A 23,879-nucleotide genomic window follows, 5' to 3' on the forward strand; every position below is an offset into this window, starting at 1 on the left:
AAAGCTAGTATGCAGGTGCAGCAAGCAATTAGGAAGGCAAATGTTATGTTGTCCTTCATTGAAGTGGATTTGAGTACAGGAGTAAAGATGTCTTACTGCAATTGTATAGAGCCTTGTGAGACCACACCTGGAGTATTGTTCAGTTTTGGTCTGCTTACCTAAAGAAGGATATACTTGCCATAGAGGGAGTGCAATGGAGGGTCACCAGACTAAATCCTTGGGATGGCAGGATTGTCTTATGAGGAGAGATTGCAGAAACTGGACCTGTATTCTGTAGAATTTCAAAGAATGAGAGGTGATCTCATTGAAACTTAGAAAATTCTCACAGGGCATGGTAGGGTAAATGTGGATAGGAGGGCTGGAATTTTACAGCCCCCCGCAGGAGCGGGCTGGTGGCAGCATGGGGCCGTAAATTTGATTGGGAGGCGGGGAGGTGCAGCTCCCGAGTCCTTCCTGCCCTCGCTGCAATTTTACATGGGGCGGTGACGTGAAATGGCCCACCCGCCCCTGGCCAATCAAGGCTCTTAAGTGGCCAATTAACTGACATTTGAGGGCCTCCTCTCGCCACCACTGGTATTTTACAAGCGGCCAGGCAGCAGAACGCTGCCAGGTAAAACCCTGTGCCCGATGGAGGGCCCTCCCCATGGCCCAACCATCCCCACAGCACAATGCTCCTCCCCCCCCACCCGTGCCTCACCGTGGTCAGGCTGATTATCCCCAGCGAAGCCCCAAGAAAGTACCTTCTTTCCGGGGCTGTCATCCCTCTTACTGCTGTGGGCTGGGTGGATTCCCTGCAGTGGCCGCCGCTCCCTGTGGTGCTGCTGGGATTAGAAGCTGCCAGCCCGCTGATTGGCCGGCAGTTCCATTAGGCAGGACTTCCTGCCTCAGAGGTGGAAGTCCCGCCCAAGGCCAATTAAGGGCCTGCAGAGCAAAAAATTGCAGCATGGCTCCCCAGGCCCGGTGGAGGCACGCTCGTCCCTGACTTTTTGGCCGGTGGGTGGGGACTCCCACCCAACGTAAATTTCCGGCCGATGTTTTCTCTGGCAGGTGAGTCTGGAACTAGGGGACACAGTCTCAGAATAAGGGGAAGGCCATTTAAGATTGAGCTGAGGAGGAATTTCTTTACTCAGTGATGAATCTTTCTACCCCAGAGGGTATCATGAATCATTGAGCATGCTCAAGACAGAAATTGATAAATTTGTAGATACTAATGTCATCATAGGACATGGGGATAGTGGGGAAATATGGCGTGGGGGTAGATGATCAGCCATGATCTATTTGAATGGCAGAGTAGGCTCAACAGGCAAAATGGCCTACTCCTGCTCTTATTTCCTATATTCCCCATAGCTTGCTGGCTCCTTTCCCCCTACAGCCAAACAACACCAGCCCCCCGCCCCCCCCCCCCCCCACCCCGACTCTGAGTTCTTGCTCCTCTGGCTATTTTTGCAAGCACCTCCCCTCATTTGTCATCATTATCCACTTTTCTTTCAGCCACCTGTGTCCTACTCTATGGAATTAATTCCCTAAGTCTCTCCATCCCCCTTTTCTTTTAAGCTTTGGAGTTTTTGGTCACCTCTCCTAAGCACCTTTTGTTCAGCATGTGTTCGCTCTGAGATACCTTGGGGCAATTTTCCATGTTTAAAGTGTTATGTCAATACAAGTTCTTATACAATTTATTTCTGTCTCTTGGGCTTTGTAAAGTTGGATGTGACATACAATGAATCATGGGTTTTGATGTCTGCTGGGTTTTTTTTCCCATCCCCATGGTCACCTGATCTATTAATAAGAACGACCACCTAATTCACTATTGTATTTGTTGGGGTTCAAAATTATTGCTTGAATTCCTCTTTACTCACCACCCCACCGCTGCCCCCCCACACCAGAATCTCATATCATGTATGGATCCAGTGCACTGGTTTTACTGATAAATTGAACTAGGTATAGTGGCTAGTTGAGTGTTGGTGCCCTGTCAGGTAGCATCTATGTAAGTAGGGCATAAATGAGATTCCTACCATGTGAAGAAGTAGAATCAGAAGTCACTGGGGAGTCCTGCAATTTACTTCAAATGTGCAAAGAAGCTATCAAAACCCAAAACAGTGCTACAAAAGAGCACAGTATTGCAGATTGTGTTGAGTTTGAGTTCTACATTAGTGACTTAGAGTTGAATAGTTTCATGTTAAATACAAGATGTTATTGCTGTTAACAATTTTGGCGCTAGTAGCCTGTCTTTGTGGCTGAATTTACTTCAAATGTCATTCAAGCATCTATCCTTGGCCCCCTCCGATTTCTCATCTGCATGCTGCCTCTTGGGGACATCATCCAGAAGTAGTGTTAGTTTTCACATGTATGCTGATGAGACCCACCTCCACTTAACACCACCTCTCCCAACTCCTTCACTGATGATAAACTATAAGTCCAGTACTGGATGAGCAGAAATTTCCTCCAGTTGTAGTTGGGAAGTCTGAAGTCATGGTCTTTGGTCTCCACTCCAAACTCTGTTCCCTTGCTGCTAACTCCATCCCTCTCCCTGGCAAGTGTCTGAGACCACACCAGAGTGTTCGCAACCTTGTTATTTGACAATGAGATGAGCTTTTGACCACATATCTGTGTCATTACTAAGGCTGCCTGTTTCCACTTCTGTAGCATCACCGGGCGTCTCCTCTGTCTCAGCTCATCTGCTGATACCCTCGCTATTGTAATACTCGCCTGGCTGGCGTCCCACATTCTATCCTCTGTAAACGTGAGGTCATTCCAAAACTCTGTTGCCGTGTCCTTATTCGCACCAAGTCCCTTTCCCCTGTCACCCCTGTGTTAGCTGATTTACTTTGGCTCCTGGTCAAGCAATGCTTAGATTTTAAAATTCTCATCCTTATTTTCAAATCCCTCCATGGTCTCACCCTTCCCTATCTCTGTAATCTCCCACAACCCTCAGATACCTGCGGTCATCTAATTCTAGCCTCTTAAGCATCCACAGTTTTAATTGTTCCACCATTGTGGCCATCCCTTCAGCTGCGTGGGCCCTAAGCTCTGGAATTTTCTCCCTAAACCCCTCTGCCTAACTACCTCTCTTTTTAGGACACCCCATAAAACCTAACTCTTTGACCAAGCTTTTGGTCATCTGCTCGAATATCCCCTTGTGTGTCTGTCTGATATTGCTTTATAACGTTCCTGTGAAGCACCTTGGGAGTCTTACGTTAAAGTTGCTATATAAATATAAGTTGAATTTCTGTGAATTAAAGTTTGATTTGCAAATTAGGAACTCCTGATATGGACCTATAAAATTAAATTACAGGTTTGAAATTTATTCATCATGATGTTGATATTTTCTTTGGTTTCTATGTGTTTTATTGGATGCTGGGCCATTATGAATAGACATTAACATAACTGTCTCAGTTCCTAACTATAGCACTCAAACCTTTGTTAAAGCTACTGATTTTTTTTTTCCAAATGCTAGAAGTAAAGTTATATTTTATTTCCAAGCCAGTTTGTATTTTACCTTTTTAACATTGTAATATGTGCATGTTTCCTGTTGAGAGCAGGTGTTCATTTTTTATAGTTTAAAAATAACAGGAGCAAATGTCAAGAACTGAACATTCAGGAGTAATATTCAGTGTAATCTAACAAGCATCTAGTGGTTGGTCAATAAACTGCTTGGACGGTTGCCATTCTAATGGAAGTTCCCTTGAGAGACCACATGCTAGTTGAGGTTCAATTAAATATTACAGGCTTCAGTTGCAGTTAGTGCTGGCAAGATGTAAAGATTAGCCAAAGAAGTTGGTGTTCTGAAGGGAGTAGGACGTATACCATTATTTGGTTCATTGAACAAACCTTTATCAAAGCACTCATTTCCATGTTGTTCACAGAAGTTATTCTGTTAAAGGTAAACAATATTTAAAATGTATTTTTTAAAATTGCAATTTGGTTTGTTTTCCTTGTTTTGTTACCTGTCAGAACTTGAGAAAAAAAATACATTAGCTGAGGTCCCGTGACATTACACATACAAAGTGACTCCTAACAATGCAGAGCATGCGCAGCGTGATCGCAACATCAGTGCATGCGAATGTTTGCCAGCTTACCAGGATGAATATGCACATACGTTGTCATTGCATGACATCAGCATGCAATGACGTCCTCGCCCCTCGATAGCTGTCTCCATTCACCCGAACCGTACCCCGCTCCCTCCTACCATCCCTGCTTCAATTGCCGCTTCCCTCCGCTCGACTGCTCGCGCCCTGCCACCTTCCCTCAGCCACTCGCTCCCCACCCTGGCCCTCGCTCCTGCCCTCGACATTTTCTCCCCACGTCTCACCAGTCGCTTCCTCCCCCTCAGTCGCTCGCTCCAGACCTCGCCACTGCTGCACACACCCACCCCCAGGCCAATCGTTCCCTGCTCCTTGCTTCCTTCCACACCCCCCAATCCTGTTCTCCGGCTGCTTGCCCCCCCTTGTGGCCACTCCAACGTCGGCCCGTCACCCCTCGCGGCCTGCCTTGCTGCTTCTGGTGGTGCGGCAGGGAATGATCGAACGTGGGAGCGAGTGCCTGAGAGGAGGGAAGCGGCGTGGCCTAGAGCAAGCGGCGGGATGGAGGTGGAAGCGGGGAGCGAGCGGCTGGAGGCAGGTGGAGGGCTTGCCTGACAATATTAACATTGCAACATTGAATACTATTAATACTAAATAGTGTTTTATTGATTATATCCAAGCCCAATATTCTGTCAATGTACATTTATTGTTGCCTCTTCATAATAGTATATCTAAGCACAAGCCAGTGCCATCAACTCTGAATTTAAAAATAACTTTTTTTCATTCATTGGTGGGATGTGGGCATGATTGGTAAGGCCAACATTGATTGTCTATCCCTAATCGCAATTAACTGAGTGGCTTGCTATGCCATTTCAGAGGGCAGTTGAGAGTCAACTACACTGCTGTGGGTCTGGAGTCACATAGAGGCCAGACCAGATAAGAATGGCAGATTTCGTCCCTGAAGGACGTCAGTGCATCAGATGGGTTTTTATGACAATCCGGTAACTACACGCTCGCCATTACTGATTATTAGCTTTTTATTTAAGAATTATTTAACTGAATTTAAAATTCCCCAGCTGTCGTGGTAGGATTTGAGTGAATGTCTCCGGATCATTAGTCCAAGCTTCTGGATTACTCGTCCAGTAACATAACCACTATGCTATCTTACCCTAAATTAGGGTTGTTATGTAGAGGAAAACCATGATACTTGGTATTTGTGACATAATGCAATGTTTAGCTTGATATTTTTCTGCTGCTTTGGCAACTTCTGTGCACTAGAAGATCTAATAATGCCTTGACCTTTGGAATATTGTGTTTTATCTAACTAGTAAAAGTCATGGTGTACTGTGTAGTTTAGTTCCTATATGTCATAAATGTGATTTTTGTTTTGTAAGTTGGCTGTCTCTTTTTTGTCAACTAAACCGATTTATTTTTCCCTCTGTATATCCTCAGCTATATGCTCAATCTCCTGTCCTGAGAGCCTGCTTCAGGTTTTCTTTGCCAGTCACCAGACAGTGCAAGTCATAGTTATTTACAAGAAAATGTTTTCTTTTGTTCCTGGTAGTGAGGAATGTCTCATCTCAGCTCAAGAGTTCGATGTTTATTGATGATGTCAATAATGAGATGACATAAAATTGTGTGTGCGGGCAGTTCCTCATTTAGGTGTAAATTTTTATCCGTAGGATAAGCATCTAAAGGTTTATTTGAATTTTAATTTTTATATTTATAATTTTGATGAGGGGCCCATCATTTCTATAGATTAATTCCACATGTTTTACACTCCTATTTCTAGTTTCACTATACATACTGCATTGATTGTTTTTTTCCAGTGAACTTCCGATGCTATGGATTTCCTCTTACATTTGTCAAAATGTTAGAATATCTTGAAACATTGTCTCTCTGCACCCATAGCTCTGCCTTTTTTTTGCTGAAACTTTGTCATTGCCTTTACCATCTTGAAGTCTGATTTCTCCAGCCTCCCCTTTTCACCCTACCTCAAACTGCAAAATAGGCAGAATTCCACAGCCCATTTCCTCACCTACATTCACATCAATCCAGTTGTCACCAAGCTCCCTTTACTTCCAGCTCTTCAGCAAGTTCACTCTAAGGTGCTCATTCTCGCCTTCAAATCTTTCCATGCACTTGCCACATCCTGATCTCAGTGGTCAACACCAGCTGTAAGTCTCAGTCGTATGCATTATTGCTCTGATGCTGCCTTATTCCTTGTTTTCCACTCCGTCAGTAATGTTAGCAGTTCTCTGATACATAGCCATCCCTTCTGGCAGTTTGTACAATGTATTGGCTGGATATTCACTTAAGAGGTCAGTAGACCTCAGCCTGATCCTATCTTCCTTGTACATTCAAGCACATGCTTGGCAGCAGAGGTGACTGGATAGTACTCAGGAACAGCAACCCTGGCAGATTTTCTTATTGTACCCTAGGGGAGCTGCGCTCCAGCTTTAACTTCCCCAGCTGAGATTGGTTAATTCAGCAGAGATCGGGGATCAAACCTAGAATCTTCTGGTCTGTATGTCCTAGTACTACACTCGGTGGTTATTTACCTAGTAGGTCATTGGGAAAAGTTCAGTCTATTCCTGTTAATAAACTTTTCTATTCCTTTCCTTCCAAAATATGGTAATTTGTGATATCTGCCTTTTTCAGGAGCAAGAAGAAAATAAAGGAGCCACAAGCTGGCCAGAGTTTTACATCGATCAGTTGAACTCTATGGCAGTTGTGAGTGCTTGTTTTACCTTACTCTACATTTATAAACCAGTTTATTCATCAAGTGTAGTCATAATTCTGTCAGTACTTTTCTACAATGCTTATTGCTATACATAGAAGCTTTTTTAAAAAAACTTTAATGAATGGCGGGAAGCAGCTATTCCATTGCAACTCAATGTAGAACTTTGTTTCTCTCTATTGACCTTTAATTCAGATTCCTAGAGCACTGTTGGTATGTGTGGAATTTTGCACCTTCAGCTCTATACTGTAGTAGCTGATTTCACATATGGTTCTGAACCAATAATATTTTCCCAAGAGAATCCTTACCTTACTTCAAATTCCTACTTATAGTTTTTAAATGCATTCCCTGAATGCCAGAATTTACGCATTGTAACAGAAATTCTGTAACACAATGTGGTTAACACGCTCTTGCTCATAAGTTATAGATTTTTTTGCACTTGGCAAATTGAAAGGTTAGCCCTTTATCATTGCTCAGATATGCTTTCTTTGAATTACTTTTATTTTTTTCCTTTTCAAATCAATTTTCTCCTCTTTGAATATGTTGAGGGTGGAGGATAGTCCCCTGGTAACTCTCACAAGCGATTATTCTTACATGTGTGAGCCTTGCCCATGAATGCCAGTAAGCGATTCAACCACAGTGGAGCAATGCAACAAAGCTTGATCTTCCAGGAGAAGCCACTGTATATCAAGCAAGGTGGAAATTTGGCCATGTCCTCCCAACCCAGGGGTACAGAAGCCCATTAAGTACCCCTATTGCCACTCCAGCTGAAATCAGATAACTTAGCGTAGATTAAGGATTGAACCTAGGACCTTTCTGATCTGTACTTTCCAGTTCCTCATTGGATAACATCATTGAGGCTCCCAGTGTGATGCTCTTTATTATGGATTTCAGCTTGGGTTGTAACAAAGCTGCTCTTGGTTGTTCTGCATCAGAATGAATAGTACACTGAAATAGAAATGGTGAGATTTGCATTGGAAATGTTTATTTTGATGGGTTATATTTGACTTCACTTGGTACAACGTTTAACATCCTTTCTACGTGCCTTAAGGCTGGGCAATAAATGCTGGCCTAGCCAGCGACGCTCACGGCCCGTGAATGATTTGAAAAGAAAAGGGTTGCTGGTGTCATTGCCAACTGCTGATCTTGAGTTCAATATTGGGTTTGGGAGAAAGAAGGGAATCATAAACTAAGGTTTTAAATTTAAGACAAACTTTGAAGCTATGAGAAGAGACTTGAACACAATAAATTGGGATGAACTACAGGCAAATAGTGTGAAATATTCAAAGTATTTGGTACATTACTAAAACCAGTACTTACCCCTAACAAGTGTAGGCTCCACTTGTGTAGTTACGCAACCATAGTCAATAGTTGAGGTAAGGAACCGCATCAAGCTAAAAGAAAAAGCGCTCTCTCAAATGCACGTGAAAGTGGAAATTCAGCAGACTGGGCGAGGTTAAAAAACCAGTAGAGATGCAAAGAAAGTCATGAGATGCAAAATGGGAAAATGAAAAAAAATTTGCAAGGGATATTGGAGCTAACATCAAAAGCTTTTATAAATATATTAAAAGATACTTGTTAAATCAATGCTTTGCGTCTGTTTCACAATGAAGGAGGACCAAATACGAGCAATTGTAAATGCTCCACCATTGACAGCCATGCCTTCAGCTGACAAGGTCTTATGCTCTGGAGTTCTCTCCCAAAAACCTATTTGCTTCTCTACCTTTCCTTCCTCCTTTTGACTCTCCTTAAAACTACCTCTATGACTCATTTGCCCCAATATCCCCTTATGTGACACCATGTCAAATGTTGTTTGGTAACGCTCCTGTAAAATGCCTTGGGATATTTTACTACATTAAAGGCGCTATATAAATACAGGTAGTTTGTTGGTTCAAGAGAACCTAAAAATAAGTCAAGGAGAGGAACTTGCTGGATTAATACAATATTTTTTAAAAGGTAATGGAGAAAATAATGGGACTTAAGATAGATAAATTTCTAGGACCCGATGGTTTCCACCCCAGAATATTAAAAGAAGTATGTGAGGAAATTGTAGATCCATTAATGGTGTTCTCCAGGGATTTGTATTGGGGTCTCTGCCTTTTAAAAAAAATCAGTTTTATTCAAAACTTGGATGAAGTAATCGAGAGTTCTATATCCAAGTTTGCAGATGACACTAAGTTAGGAGGCACAGTAAGTTGTATAGATTGGAGCAGAAAATTACAAAGGGATGTGGGCAAAACTGGAGAAGATGGAGTTCATTGTGAGGGAAGTGTGAGGCCATCTAAGTATTTTCTTAATGGGAGCAGTGGAGGAGCAAAGGGATTTATTGTCCACATAGACAAATGACTAAAAGCTACAGGAAGAAATCAAAAAGGCTACTGAAATGTTAGCGTTTATGTGAAGTGAGAATGTGATGTTTTAGTTGTATAGAGCCTTAACCAGACCTCATTTGGAGTACTGCATTCACTTCTGGGCGCTGAACCTCAAAGGATATATTGACATTGGAGGGGGTACAGCACAGATTCAGTAGGATTATGCCAGGTGCAGAGGTTAAATTGAGAGCATGTTGCATAAACTTGGTTTGCTTTCCCTTCCATTTGGAAGGTTGAGGTCTGATCTAATTGAGGTGTTTAAAATCATAAAGGGATTTGATGGAATACATAGAGAAACCATTTTTTCTGGTGGAGGAATCCAGAACAATGGGGCATAATCTTAAATGACCTGGCTGTAATTTTAGGAGTGAAATCAGGAAGAATGTTTTCACAAAAAAATTAGTCGAAATCTAACTGTGCCTGAAAAAAGTCAGCTGAAATCTTCAAGGGTGAGATTGATTTTGTCCTTTTTGGTTGTCGTATCAAGGGATATGGAACAAAGGTGGGTAAATGGAGTAGAGTTTTAGATCAGCCATGATTTAATTGAATAGTGGGATGAGCTTAAGGGTTGAATGGCTATTTTCCTGTAAACAAATGTATTAGCATATTGGACATATTTATGCTGCACTGAATGTTTTCTCCTCGAGCCACTAAACATGAATTTGGCGTGTTGCATTGAGCACTAAACATGAATTTGACATGTTGCATTTGGCTTCAGATATGAATTTGCTCTTGACTGAACATTGAACGTGACCTAATTACTTTGGTTTGATTTCCACTTCTCTGCATTCCCATACCTCCCCCAGCCTACAAATTATAGATGTTTGGCATTGAGATGTTAATTAAATAACCAAATGTGCTGACATAAAAAATCGTAACTCCTCCACTACAGACGTCTTGATAACTCTGTTTCTTAATCAGGTGGTCATGTTTCAACTCTGAGCTTTTCATAGTCTGGCTATTTTAATTCCACTACTTAGAATGAGATGGCTCCATTTAGGCAGAGTTATTTAGTGTAGCCCCTTAACGTCAATGGGATGCTTAAGTTATATGTTGGAGAAAATGGTGTTCTTTTCTGCACATCTTCCTTGTATTAGCCAGTTAGATGACCTTGATGGTTGTGCAAAATTGCACAATTATGATTTTGATTCTCAAGATGGTTCATAGGATTAGCGCTTTAGCTTCACATGCAATCATAAAATTATCCAGAAAAACCAATGTAGAAGCATGTCGTCAACAGATATGCTTATTTTCATCCGTTTTCACAAGCTGTAATTATAAAATGAAGAATTGAGCTGACCTTGATTTTTTTTCTTTCAGAGAAAATCACTCTTGGCTTTGGAAAAGGAAGACGAGGAAGAAAGGAATAAAACCATAGAGAGTTTGAAGACTGCACTAAGAACACAACCAATGAGGCAAGCTATCTTTGATCTAAATTTATGTGATTGTATATTAAAGAAAACATTCGGAGTTTTAATTTTATGCACTGATTGCAATTAGTTTCTATAATTTGTAATGGTTAAAACACTTTTTTAGGTTTTAAGTTGCCCTGTTCATTTTGTGTATTGGCAGAATAGCATATGGAGTATAAAGCTCTTCAAAGATGACTATTTTGTTAGGTAGTTTGACTAAGATCAGTGAGTTGGTATCCTGGAGACTGAAAAACATTACACTGTTATCAACCTCCGTTGAAACTCTCAAATGCCTTTTATATTATCTGAAAATGTAGTTTTTTTTTTACCTCCTTCACCCACCCCCCCCCCACAAAAGCACAGGATGTAAAAGAGTTTTTTTTACCGTCCATCCACAAAGACATAAGGCAGCTAAGTGTTTGAAGTTGTATAATATCAACTTGATTATTTCATTTGCTCTTTTTTGAATCGGATGTTCTTTCATTTGGCAGGTTTGTTACGAGGTTCATCGACTTGGATGGGTTAACATGCATTTTGAACTTTCTGAAAAGTATGGACTACGAAACTTCAGAATCTCGAATACATACCTCTCTCATAGGCTGTATTAAAGCACTAATGAATAACTCTCAGGGCAGGGCCCATGTTTTGGCTCATGTAGAGAGTATTAATGTAATAGCTCAAAGTCTTACAACAGAAAATATAAAGACTAAAGTAGCAGTCCTGGAAATTTTGGGTGCTGTGTGTTTGGTGCCAGGTGGTCACAAGAAGGTATTGGAGGCAATGCTGCACTACCAGAAATACGCAAGTGAAAGAACACGTTTCCAGGTACAGTTTGTGCACTAGTAGTGAACTGCAAACTGAAAATATGCAATTTTGTCAAATGGAATTGAAGAAATGCTAATGCATGTAAAAATCTGAATATGCATCCCTGCTAAAATAAAGCTGAGGAATGTAATTTTTAAAAAAGTTTCTCCTTACTTCCTGTACCAACCTTTTCTGCCTAACTGTCAGCTTATTTTTAGAATGTATTGCCAGCCAGTTGTAGCATGGATATGTTATCCTGTTAGAATACAGACAGATCAAAATTTGGCAAACACGTAGCTTCTAACTGTTTTACCTTGAGATTCCTTGCCTTTGAAAATATCAGTCCTTTTATTGCTGTTTTGCTTCTTGGACAGTTTCTCTGAATTAAAGTAATTGGTGAGCTTTTACTTATCCACCTCACCTAATTTTTTTTTGAAGTAAATTGCATCTGTTTCTGCTAGAAAGAAAATTCATTTAGTCTGACTTCATAGTTCTGTAATCGAGGTATTGAAATCATGCTTGTTTCTTTGCTTTCTAATACATTATTGTACTTTGGGCTGATGTGATGAATGCATAAACATATGTGAAGTAAGCGTATACTCCGTGCTTCCAGTAAGGTCCGTCTAATGTTTAGCTTTCCTTTTAATGGCCACCTTTTACTAAAGCTTGCCTTTTTAATTCTTCTCCACAAACTTTCCTGGTCTGACAATTAAGTTTACGTTCAATAGTTTGTTTAGTAATTTTTATAAAATTAAACATGCAAATGCTGAAAAGTGGACAATTGGTTGAATGTTTAACAACTAAGTACTTGCTGTCTATTGTGCAAATATCTCAATCACAGTAAAAAAAAAGCTTGTAATTGCAAATCATATGTTGCTCCATGATCAAGAAGGCCATATGTATCAGGTTGCATAGAGACCCTCATTTACGTTCAGCCAAAGGCTCAGGCAGTGAGAAAGTGTATGAAGAGGCCAGGTCTGGTTTCCTTTCTATCCTTGATTGTTGATTCAAAGCTGGCAGTTCACTACCTCAATACCAAGTTCAGCTGGGTATGAGGCAGGGTCTGCACTAGATCGGGAACAGTGCATGTCAAGAGAGAAGAAACTGGGATGAAGGGAAATATATTGTCTTAAATTAAAACAAGAAACACTGGAAATACTCAGCAGGTCTGGCAGCATCTGTGGAGAGAGAAGCAGAGTTAACGTTTCAGGTCAGTGACCCTTTTTCAGAACTGGCAGATATAAGAAATATAAAAGATTGTAAGCAAGAAAAGCAGGGGTGGGGCAAGAGATAACAAAAGAGAAGGTGTTGATAGGACAAGGTCACAGAATAGCTGACCAGACAGTCATGGAGCAAAGGCAAACAATATGTTAATGGTGTGCTGAAAGACTAAGCATTAGTACAGATAGGGTGTTAATGGACTGAAAACTGAACAGCCACAAGCACAAACATGAAAAAAAATCAGTGGGTAGGCACAGTGGAAACAAACTGAACAAACTAAAATAAAATAAACACAAAAAAGAAAAAATAATTTAAAATAAAAGTAAAATGGGGGGGGGTCCGTCATGCTCTGAAATTATTGAACTCAATGTTCAGTCCGGCAGGCTGTAGCGTGCCTAATCGGTAAATGAGATGCTGTTCCTCGAGCTTGCATTGATATTCACTGGAACACTGCAATATGTTGTCTTGTTGGCTTTTTCATGTTTTTGTCCTGATGTGCAATCAGTGGCAGGTGTGTAATACTCCCACTGCTGATGACACCTAGTAATATATAGGAGACAAATTCTATGTTTCTGGCATCAAGGTTCTAACTTTTTATGGATTCCAAGTTGCTCCTCCAAAGTCCCCAATCAGGACTGGCCGCACGTTAGTAAATTAAAAAGGAAAGAACAGTGTTGTTAATTCATGGACTTTTAACTTGAGTGCTACTTTCCCAGGACATCAACTTGAAGCATCATCTGTGTGATATTCAGTGCAATATTAAAATTATCCTGAACAATGGCATTGAGAACTGGTGTCATATTTTTCCTTCTGTAATTAAAAACTCAACATGTATTCTACAGTGACCTCCACAACATTAACCTTTAGATCTCTATCATAGTACCACGATAGGTAATGAAATCATTGGGGGAATGTTTTTGACAGAATATGTTGATCAAAATTTAGCTTTTTGAAAATTAAATTGTAATCCATCAGGAACGATAGAATTTGCTTTTCAGTTTGAGATGACCACACAAATAACAGAAGTACGAGATACTTTAGTGTTAGAAATTGAAAATGGTTATGTCTCTCTTCAGTGTTTTTGTATATTCCTATATTGACTTCTTATCATTATTGTGTGGTACCTTTTCTCTCCAGACATTAGTCAATGACTTGGACAGAAACACAGGAAGATACAAGGATGAAGTGAATCTCAAAACTGCTGTCATGTCTTTCATTAATGCAGTCCTAAGCCAAGGGTCAGGAGAGGTAAGAAATTTCATCCTGATTATTTGGGGGAGTTGAAAGGATCAACTCCAGTCATGCAAAACAGGCTGATAGTAAATCAGCAGCCCGTTTTACACCGTACCCATCACGAATCAGCAGCCAGCTTTATTGGGTGCAGTGTAAAATTATTCGCTATCGGCCCGTTTTGCAATACTGCCACTGACCAATTCTCCCCCCTCTTCCCCACCCCCCCCCCCCCCCCCGCCTTTACCTTATTTATAATGTAGATTTTTGAACCTTTATCCCTCCAGACAGGAAGATCTGTTATTACAGCACTGTTTATTTTGTTTCAATAGGAAAGTCTAGATTTTAGAGTACATCTCCGATATGAATTTTTGATGTTAGGTATTCAACCCGTAATTGACAAATTACGTGAACATGAAAATGCAACTTTAGATAGGTAAGTGTACTTTATATATTCAATTTTATTTTCTGAAAATTTTCTTGCTATTTTTGTATACTAACTTTAATGATTTGTTAGGCATTTGGATTTCTTTGAGATGCTTAGAAATGAGGATGAAATGGAACTTGCAAAGAGATTTGATATGGTAAGTAGATCAGTTGCTGCTTGTGTGTTGTCATTGCCAAATATGGAAATGAATACAAAGTGTGTTTTGTTAACTTATGGCTGATGAACATATTACTTCAGGTCCATATTGACACAAAGAGCGCCACCCAAGTGTTTGAACTGGTTAAGAAAAAAATCAGCTATACAGATGCATACCCGCACTTTATGTCAATTCTTCATCATTGTCTCCAAATGCCATGTGAGTACAACACATTTTATTTCGCAAAATGTTGCATTTAATTTTCAGTTGAAGAGTGAATAAAATGAAAGGAAATGTAAAATGTGATCTGAAAATATAGTCAATTCATTTAATTAGTGAAACCTATCTAAAATATTTTTGAAATCTATGTAAATAAAATTAGGTGATATGATTTTGCTGTACATATTAAATCTGCTTATATAAACTACTCCAAAGTAACAAAAGCAACATAGCTGTATATTATTACATTAATGCTGTTAGCTGTCTAACCCTTTTACCAGCTAGTTGTAATCGTGCAGAAGCTCCATAACATGCATCATTCTGGTTTATGTTGTGGATGTATTTTTGAATAGTACTCTCACACTGTCTTTATTACTGATCTTAGGATTTTTTTTTTAACACTATTTTAATAAGTTTGTGTATTCTGCTTAATTTCATTCCACTTTAATAGTGTCCTCTACTTTTTTTGCCCACCAGATAAGCGAAGTGGAAACACTGTACAATATTGGCTACTGCTGGACCGAATATTGCAGCAGATAGTTTTACAGAATGATAAAGGACATGATCCTGATGTAACTCCTCTGGAAAATTTTAACGTGAAGAATGTTGTTAGAATGTAAATCTGTTTCCCCTATATTTTTCTTTGTCTTAGAGAATTATAGTAATAGACATTTTACTTTTGAAGAATATTCTCGTTATGTACTAAAACTTATCATTGTGACTTTTTGTTATCAATGTTCAACATAAATAGGTTGGTTAATGAAAATGAAGTCAAACAATGGAAAGAACAAGCAGAAAAAATGCGAAAAGGTGCGATCATTATTTTATTCACTTAAGAAATTCATGTTAACTGTTTTTGCTGATGTGTACCCTACAGTAATCTGAATAGCTATTTAAATGTAATTGCACCTCCCCCACGACATTTTCTTTTGTCCTCTCCTAAAGGCACTGACTACCACATTTACTGTTTCATACATGTCAGTACCCCTCCAATAGCTCTTCAGAATAGTAATTTTTCATGTGTAAACTTAGACTGTGAAATGAACGGGGGTAGACTGTTCACCATGCAGGTCATCACCGCCAAACCGATGTCCATATTTATGTATCTTCCAGCGGGTGTCAGTGAATAGTAACCAGGTGTTGGACCCGCCCTTGATTGACTTTTCTCCTTCCATAATAACTGAAGGGTACTGAGCATAAGTGTAGCCCTCTTTTTTAAAAACAAAACTGCATAATTTGAGATTACCAACCCTGCATAGAGCAGATATTGAATCTGGGATCTTCTGTGTGGACTATTTTTAAGAGGGTTTTTTTTAGGCATGGCAAACAATGCCAAACATTTTTAAAATAAAATCTAATTAACTGGAGCTGTTGTTTTTAAGGGAGGCAGTGTTTTTTTTTTGCTGACCGGGAATCTCAAAAGATCTCTTTGATTACAGAGCACAATGAGCTACAGCAAAAGCTGGAGAAAAAAGAGAGGGAATGTGAAGCTAAGACACAGGAAAAGGAGGAGATGATGCAAACACTGAATAAAATGAAAGAAAAACTGGAAAGAGAATCTCAGGAGCACAAAGCTGCCAAGAAACAGGCAGATGATCTTATGGCCCAGATCCAGGATCTAAGCAATGCAAGTTCCTATGTGTAGTTGAGCATGTTTTACCACTTGTTAAATGCAATAAAGGTGCCACCTTTGGTACTTTCTTAGCAATACCTCAGTTAATTGTAGTACACAATTGAAAAATGGTTTCATTTGACCATAGAGATATGTTGTTGAGAACATAAATATATTGGTATGCTACAGTTTTCCAAGAAAGTGTCTGGAGTTGATCATCTTAAAACCTGGCTAGCTCATTGCCTCATGCTTTCTTTGCAATTTTGTTTCAATTTTAGAGAGCAAGATATTCTGGAGTTTCTGGTGGATCCCTTTCAACACATGGAGCTCCTGGTGGTCCAATACCACCACCTGCACTTCCTTCAGTAGAGTGTCCCCTTCCACCACCACTGCTAGGTGGATTGCTGCCGCCACCCACACCACCCCCACCCCCAGGTGCACCCCCTCCACCTCCAGGCCTGCCACCATTGGGTGGTGTACTACCTCCTCCCGGAGCCCCTTTGGGTCCAGGACTCAAGAAGAAAAATATTCCGCAACCAGGAAATGCTTTAAAATCCTTCAACTGGTCTAAGCTAGCAGAGGTGAGATACAGGTGGTTAATGTTATAACTAACAGTAAGTTATCCTTTTACTTTGAATAATCTAGTTGAAAGAGAAATTTAAATTAAAATGTTTTCTTTGTGTTGATTGTTGAATTTATTTAAATTTTAAGGAACTGTTTTTGTAATTACACTTCCTAGTAATCTATCCTTCATCTTTAATTAAGGCTTACGGTAGTTATAGGTAGCTACGGCAATTACATGTCCTTATTCTGCCGCAAATTGCAAATGTGTTGTCATAACAAATAGCAACTTAATCCATTTGAGCTCTGTTTTATGATTTTGCACAATGATCTGCATTTTGAACCTTTCATCAAAGTTAGCAGTTTTTTTTTGTTGCTTTTTATAGAACAAACTTGCAGGAACAATCTGGAAAGAAATTGATGATATGAATGTTTTCAAAGTTCTTGATTTGGAAGACATGGAAAAGACATTTTCTGCTTACCAAAGGCAACAGGTAACCTAAATGAAGTTTCTGCTTCAACAAATGTGGAACAAACATAGGCATAAAAGACAGCACATAAAGCCATGTGTTGACAGGATCAATTGTTACTAAATCATTTATCATATACATACACTCACATTGCTTTGTTTCTCAGCAGCAGATTGGATTACTGTGTGTGAAATTTGTAGTATTTACATGTTTTAGCAATGGAACAATGTGCTTCCTTTAATTCAATAATATTTAGGAATTATGGTAACACTCTTATTGTAGTGATAGATGCACTAGTTATCCAGCATGTTTCCAATAGTTCTACAGTATCCAGAGAAATGTAGCAATATCACCCAACATGATGTAAATTTTGTTTAGAACTCAAATCAGGGACACAGTCAGCAGATCAATATGCAGCTTAATCTTGAGATACTGTGACCATTTCCTGTGCAGCACAGAAGGCTAAGAGCAGATTCAACAGGTTCGAGGGCTGTGACCTACTCCTGTTCCTATGTTCAATGGAGATTTTTTTTTAAATGAAGTTTTTTTTTTAATTGGGTGCACATGGAAAAACTAAATCCTCTATAGTGAACCATTGCTAAGTCTTAATCGAAGATTCTCACTGAATGGAGCGAGAGAGATGGTGGGAATTTCTTTCTGCTCAGAGCTATTGGGGCATGGAAATTATTTGTGGCAGAGACCATTGTACCTCTTAGGGGAAAAATGAGCAAACAGTGAAGCAGAGGAATCTACTAGGCTAGAGAGCGGGGCAGTGTGATTCCTTTTGGATTGCTCTAGCAAAGAGTCAGCACACACTGGGCCAAATAAAACACCTTTTGTGCGAGACCCTCTGTTTCCATTCATTTTGAATTTAAAGCGCATTATTTTCTTTTGCTTAAGATTAAACATTCTCTGTGAATCACCTAAAATGTACTGGTAATGCAAAAATGTTGATATGGCTTCTTTAAATTGACTGTGATTTGCATGTCATAGCTTGTTGCATTATAATATGAAGCATTACTGCTTGATTGCTCAACACATTGAGGCATTTTAACCCTTTCAGCAACATGGACATGTTTAGAAGCTCCCGTAAAACTACCAGAATAGCATTAGTTTGTGCAGTATTGAAGTTACAAATTTAACAACTTCCCTACTGTCATTGAAATTTCATATCTACTTTGACATTCTGTGAATAGACTTTATTTGGAATGTGTAGTTTAATAACTTCAACAGTAACGTTACTATCCAGGTTCTGATAAAACTTGCACTCGTCCATAACTTTTACTATGCCTCAGCTTCCTTGTAATGGTGAAAGGGTTAACTTTGGCATTCTTGCTTGATGCGCGCAAATCTCCAATCACATTTTGTTTTGAAAATTCTTTATCTACATTATTGTGCTGTCTGTTACTTTATTTTCCATTTTGCAACAATCGCTGAACTGCAGTTTTTATTGCTAATAACTGATGCTACCTGTTATCCTCCTTTTGCCTTTGGCCTGCGTTTAGGACTTCTTTCTGAGCAATCATTCCAAGCAGGTAAGCATGTGCTTTTTATAAAGTGGAAGGAGTCTACTTGTATAAGTTGCAGCATGGGGTTTAAAATGGTGAAAAAGCACATTGAAGTTAGTTTTGGTAATGAGAACATATCATTATTTTGTTGAGTGTGTTCAGCTGCACATTTGTATCATAACTGACAAGTCAATTAATGCAATATTTTCTAACCCACTGAAAACATTGCAAAGGTATAAATGATAATGAATTTATCAAAAGGCACATAATCATTGTTAATATTGCAGCCTGAATTAAAAATAATTTGGAAATACTTTTAACTATCACCAAGGTAGAAGAGGAAGTAGAATGTTGTGCAGGTTAATTTTTTTTATTAAAAAGTGATTGGAGACAATAAAGCCTCTTGTATTTGTTAAATTGAGTATGAATCCTGTAACATTTTTCCTTTTAATAGTAAAGGTATGCATCATGATCCATAATAGTAGTAGTGAAATCTACACACAGTTGAAATAAAAAGACCTCGGTTAATTTCAGTGCTCAAATGATGAGCTCCGTGCTTTGCACCTATATTTTAAGGACATAAAATGTAAATATTCCACATTTTAGTTCATTAACAAGTTATTGGTCATTCAGTACTTTTATTTAATGAAGTATAGATGTAACCATTTTAAATGATGAATGTATGATTTGCTTGGGACCTATTATATGTCCTGTGCAAAAAAGGCTACATTTGAACCATCTGAACCATTTAAAGAGATTTCTGATAATTGTAAATGAATTTGGATGTGAAAAAGGGCTTATATACAATTGTACGAATTAAAGATTCATACATATGGATTCTATTGCATTTAGTCTTTACACCTTTTGGCCATTAACGTCCGAGCCCAGACTTTGAACCAAGAAAATTACAGCACAGGAACAGGCCCTTCGGCCCTCCAAGCCTGCGCCGATCCAGATCCTCTATCTAAACCTGTCGCCTATTTTCTAAGGGTCTGTATCTCTTTGCTTCCTGCCCATTCATGTATCTGTCTAGATACATCTTAAAAGACGCTATCGTGCCCGCGTCTACCACCTCCGCTGGCAACGCGTTCCAGGCACCCACCACCCTCTGCGTAAAGAACTTTCCACGCATATCCCCCCCCTAAACTTTTCCCCTCTCACTTTGAACTCGTGACCCCTAGTAATTGAATCCCCCACTCTGGGGGAAAAAGCTTCTTGCTATCCACCCTGTCTATACCTCTCATGATTTTGTACACCTCAATCAGGTCCCCCCCTCAACCTCCGTCTTTCTAATGAAAATAATCCTAATCTACTCAACCTCTCTTCATAGCTAGCGCCCTCCATACCAGGCAACATCCTGGTGAACCTCCTCTGCACCCTCTCCAAAGCATCCACATCCTTTTGGTAATGTGGCGACCAGAACTGCACGCAGTATTCCAAATGTGGCCGAACCAAAGTCTTTTACAACTGTAACATGACCTGCCAACTCTTGTACTCAATACCCCGTCCGATGAAGGAAAGCATGCCGTATGCCTTCTTGACCACTCTATTGACCTGCGTTGCCACCTTCAGGGAACAATGGACCTGAACACCCAAATCTCTCTGTACATCAATTTTCCCCAGGACTTTTCCATTTATTGTATAGCTCACTCTTGAATTGGATCTTCCAAAGTGCATCACCTCGCATTTGCCCTGATTGAACTCCATCTGCCATTTCTCTGCCCAACTCTCAAGTTCTCCCTGTGTCTGCGTGGGTTTCCTCCGGGTGCTCCGGTTTCCTCCCACAGCCAAAAGACTTGCAGGTTGATAGGTGAATTGGCCACTATAAATTGCCACTAGTATAGGTAGGTGGTAGGGGAATATAGGGACAGGTGAGGATGTGGTAGGAACATGGGATTAGTGTAGGATTAGTATTAAATGGGTGGTTAATGGTCGGCACAGACTCGGTGGCCGAAGGGCCTGTTTCAGTGCTGTATCTCTAAATCTAAAAAAAAATCTAAAATCTCCAATCTATTTATATTCTATATTCTCTGACAGTCCCCTTCACTATCTGCTACTCCACCAATCTTAGTGTCGTCTGCAAACTTGCTAATCAGACCACCTATACTTTCCTCCAAATCATTTATGTATATCACAAACAACAGTGGTCCCAGCACGGATCCCTGTGGAACACCACTGGTCACACGTCTCCATTTTGAGAAACTCCCTTCCACTGCTACTCTCTGTCTCCTGTTGCCCAGCCAGTTCTTTATCCATCTAGCTAGTACACCTTGGACCCCATGCGCCTTCACTTTCTCCATCAACCTATCATGGGAAACCTTATCAAACGCCTTACTGAAGTCCATGTATATGACATCTACAGCCCTTCCCTCATCAATCAACTTTGTCACTTCCTCAAAGAATTCTATTAAGTTGGTAAGACATGACCTTCCCTGCACAAAACTATGTTGCCTATCACTGAAAAGCCCATTTTCTTCCAAATGGGAATAGATCCTATCCCTCAGTATCTTCTCCAGCAGCTTCCCTACCACTGACGTCAGGCTCACCGGTCTATAATTACCTGGATTATCCCTGCTACCCTTCTTAAACAAGGGGACAACATTAGCAATTCTCCAGTCCTCCGGGACCTCACCCGTGTTTAAGGATGCTGCAAAGATATCTGATAAGGCCCCAGCTATTTCCTCTCTTGCTTCCCTCAATAACCTGGGATAGATCCCATCCGGACCTGGGGACTTGTCCACCTTTTAGAATACCCAACACTTCCTCCCTCCTTATGCCGACTTGACCTAGAGTAATCAAACATCTATCCCTAACCTCAACATCCGTCATGTCCCTCTCCTCGGTGAATACCAATGCAAAGTACTCGTTTAGAATCTCACCCATTTTCTCTGACTCCACGCATAATTTTCCTCCTTTGTCCTTGAGTGGGCCAATCCTTTCTCTAGTTACCCTCTTGCTCCTTATATATGAATAAAAGGCTTTGGGATTTTCCTTAACCCTGTTTGCTAAAGATATTTCATGACCCCTTTTAGCCCTCTTAATTCCTCGTTTCAGATTGGTCCTACATTCCCGATATTCTTCCAAAGCTTCGTCTTTCTTCAGCCGCCTAGACCTTATGTATGCTTCCTTTTTCCTCTTAGCTGGTCTCACAATTTCACCTGTCATCCATGGTTCCCTAATCTTGCCATTTCTATCCCTCATTTTCACAGGAACATTGTCTCTCCTGCACGCTAATCAACCTCTCTTTAAAAGCCTCCCACATATCAAATGTGGATTTATCTTCAAACAGCTGCTCCCAATCTACATTCCCCAGCTCCTGCCGAATTTTGGTATAGTTGGCCTTCCCCCAATTTAGCACTCTTCCTTTAGGACCACTCTCGTTTTTGTCCATGAGTATTCTAAAACTTACGGAATTGTGATCACTATTCCCAAAGTAGTCCCCTACTGAAACTTCAACCACCTGGCCGGGCTCATTCCCCAACACCAGGTCCAGTATGGCCCCTTCCCGAGTTGGACTATTTACATACTGCTCTGGAAAACCCTCCTGGATGCTCCTGACAAATTCTGCTCTATCTTGACCTCTAACACTAAGTGAATCCCAGTCAATGTTGGGAAAATTAAAATCTCCTATCACCACCACCCTGTTGCTCCTACATCTTTCCATAATCTGTTTACATATTTGTACCTCTATCTCACGCTCGCTGTTGGGAGGCCTGTAGTACAGCCCCAACATTGTTACCGCACCCTTCCTATTTCTGAGTTCTGCCCATATTGCTTCACTGCTCGAGTCCTCCATAGTGCCCTCCTTCAGCACAGCTGTGATATCCTCTTTGACCAGTAATGCAACTCCTCCACCCCTTTTACCTCCGTCTCTATCCCGCCTGAAGCATCGATATCCTGGGATATTTAGTTGCCAATCGTGCCCTTCCCTCAACCAAGTCTCAGTAATAGCAATAACATCATACTCCCAGGTACTAATCCAAGCCCTAAGTTCATCTGCCTTACCTACTACACTTCTTGCATTAAAACAAATGCACCTCAGACCACCAGTCCCTTTGCATTCATCATCTACTCCCTGCCTACTCTTCCCCTTAGTCACATTGACTTCATTATCTTTTTCCTTACAGGCTTTAGTTACTACCTCCTTACTGTCCACTGACCTCCTCATTTGGTTCCCATCCCCCTGCCACATTAGTTTTTGCTGCTTAGCTCTGCGAGGCACCTCTGTGAAGACTATCCCTGACCTCATCCAGTGTCTACACTTTCCAGCAGGGGTCATGAATAGTGATCAGGAGTATGAATCCTAACTGATATTTTTCCCACTCACTAGGGATTTAAAGCTAATTGTTCGAATTAATATCTACTAACTTGGCATCGATTATATACTAGCTGAGACCTGCAAAAACATTTGCAGTGAAATTATATATTTAATGCAACAGTACTTATTTAAAGCCCCATGTTATGCCATTCCATCCTTCCCATCTCATTCATCCCTCTCATATCATCACATCCTGTTCCCCATCCCACCCCTCCTTCCTATGCTATGCCATGCCATTCCATTTCACATTCCACACAACCCCCCCACCCCCCAAGTCCTTGCATGCTGTCACCTCCCTCCACCCATCCCTCACTCCCCATGCTGCTTCCCTCCCTGCTCCTGCCCTCTGTCCCAACCCATGCCTTCTCCCTTAATGGGCTCTCAATGACAATGGGGTGGGTGGACAGTAAGCAAAGCTGGGGAGTGGTGGGGTCAGGCCAGGGGCGAGTAAGAGAGGCTGGGGAGCAGCGGGGACCAGGGGCTGGAGCCCAGTAACAGAGGTCAAAATTTGCATCTTCAGCTACCTAACAAAGTAACATTCTGGGCTCCCCTTACCTATGCCATTTTATACTTTATATGCCTCTGAGGTTCCCTTCTTCAACTTTCCTATTGGAGTATCAGCCCAGTAACTGAGACCAGGGAGCAGGAAGAGCCGGGGTCAGTAACTGAGATGCGTGCGCCAGGCTCCGCACAGCAAATAAACCACTGACCAATCAGAAAATGCAGACCAACAGAGACTTATTGTTATAAATCTTAGCTCAGTGTCTCCATTTTATATTGGCTATATTTTAACCCACATTGTCTGATAT

The 23,879-nt window shown here is 40.5% G+C and overlaps 1 protein-coding gene across 1 annotated transcript in view; it reads left to right on the plus strand.

The window, feature by feature from the left end:
• Positions 1-23,879, plus strand: part of daam1a (dishevelled associated activator of morphogenesis 1a) — a 182,130-nt gene that overhangs the window by 112,220 nt on the left and 46,031 nt on the right. Inside the window, exons 4-16 of the mRNA XM_068039245.1 lie at positions 6,681-6,752; positions 10,452-10,546; positions 11,035-11,368; positions 13,706-13,816; positions 14,131-14,234; positions 14,316-14,382; positions 14,484-14,601; positions 15,079-15,217; positions 15,353-15,411; positions 16,041-16,228; positions 16,492-16,794; positions 17,161-17,268; positions 18,750-18,779. Coding sequence (XP_067895346.1) covers positions 6,681-6,752; positions 10,452-10,546; positions 11,035-11,368; positions 13,706-13,816; positions 14,131-14,234; positions 14,316-14,382; positions 14,484-14,601; positions 15,079-15,217; positions 15,353-15,411; positions 16,041-16,228; positions 16,492-16,794; positions 17,161-17,268; positions 18,750-18,779 — 1,728 coding nt within the window. The remainder of the gene's footprint in view (positions 1-6,680; positions 6,753-10,451; positions 10,547-11,034; positions 11,369-13,705; positions 13,817-14,130; positions 14,235-14,315; positions 14,383-14,483; positions 14,602-15,078; positions 15,218-15,352; positions 15,412-16,040; positions 16,229-16,491; positions 16,795-17,160; positions 17,269-18,749; positions 18,780-23,879) is intronic.

This window comes from Heterodontus francisci, chromosome 9 (assembly GCF_036365525.1).
Source record: "Heterodontus francisci isolate sHetFra1 chromosome 9, sHetFra1.hap1, whole genome shotgun sequence".
Taxonomy (NCBI): Eukaryota; Metazoa; Chordata; class Chondrichthyes; order Heterodontiformes; family Heterodontidae; genus Heterodontus; species Heterodontus francisci.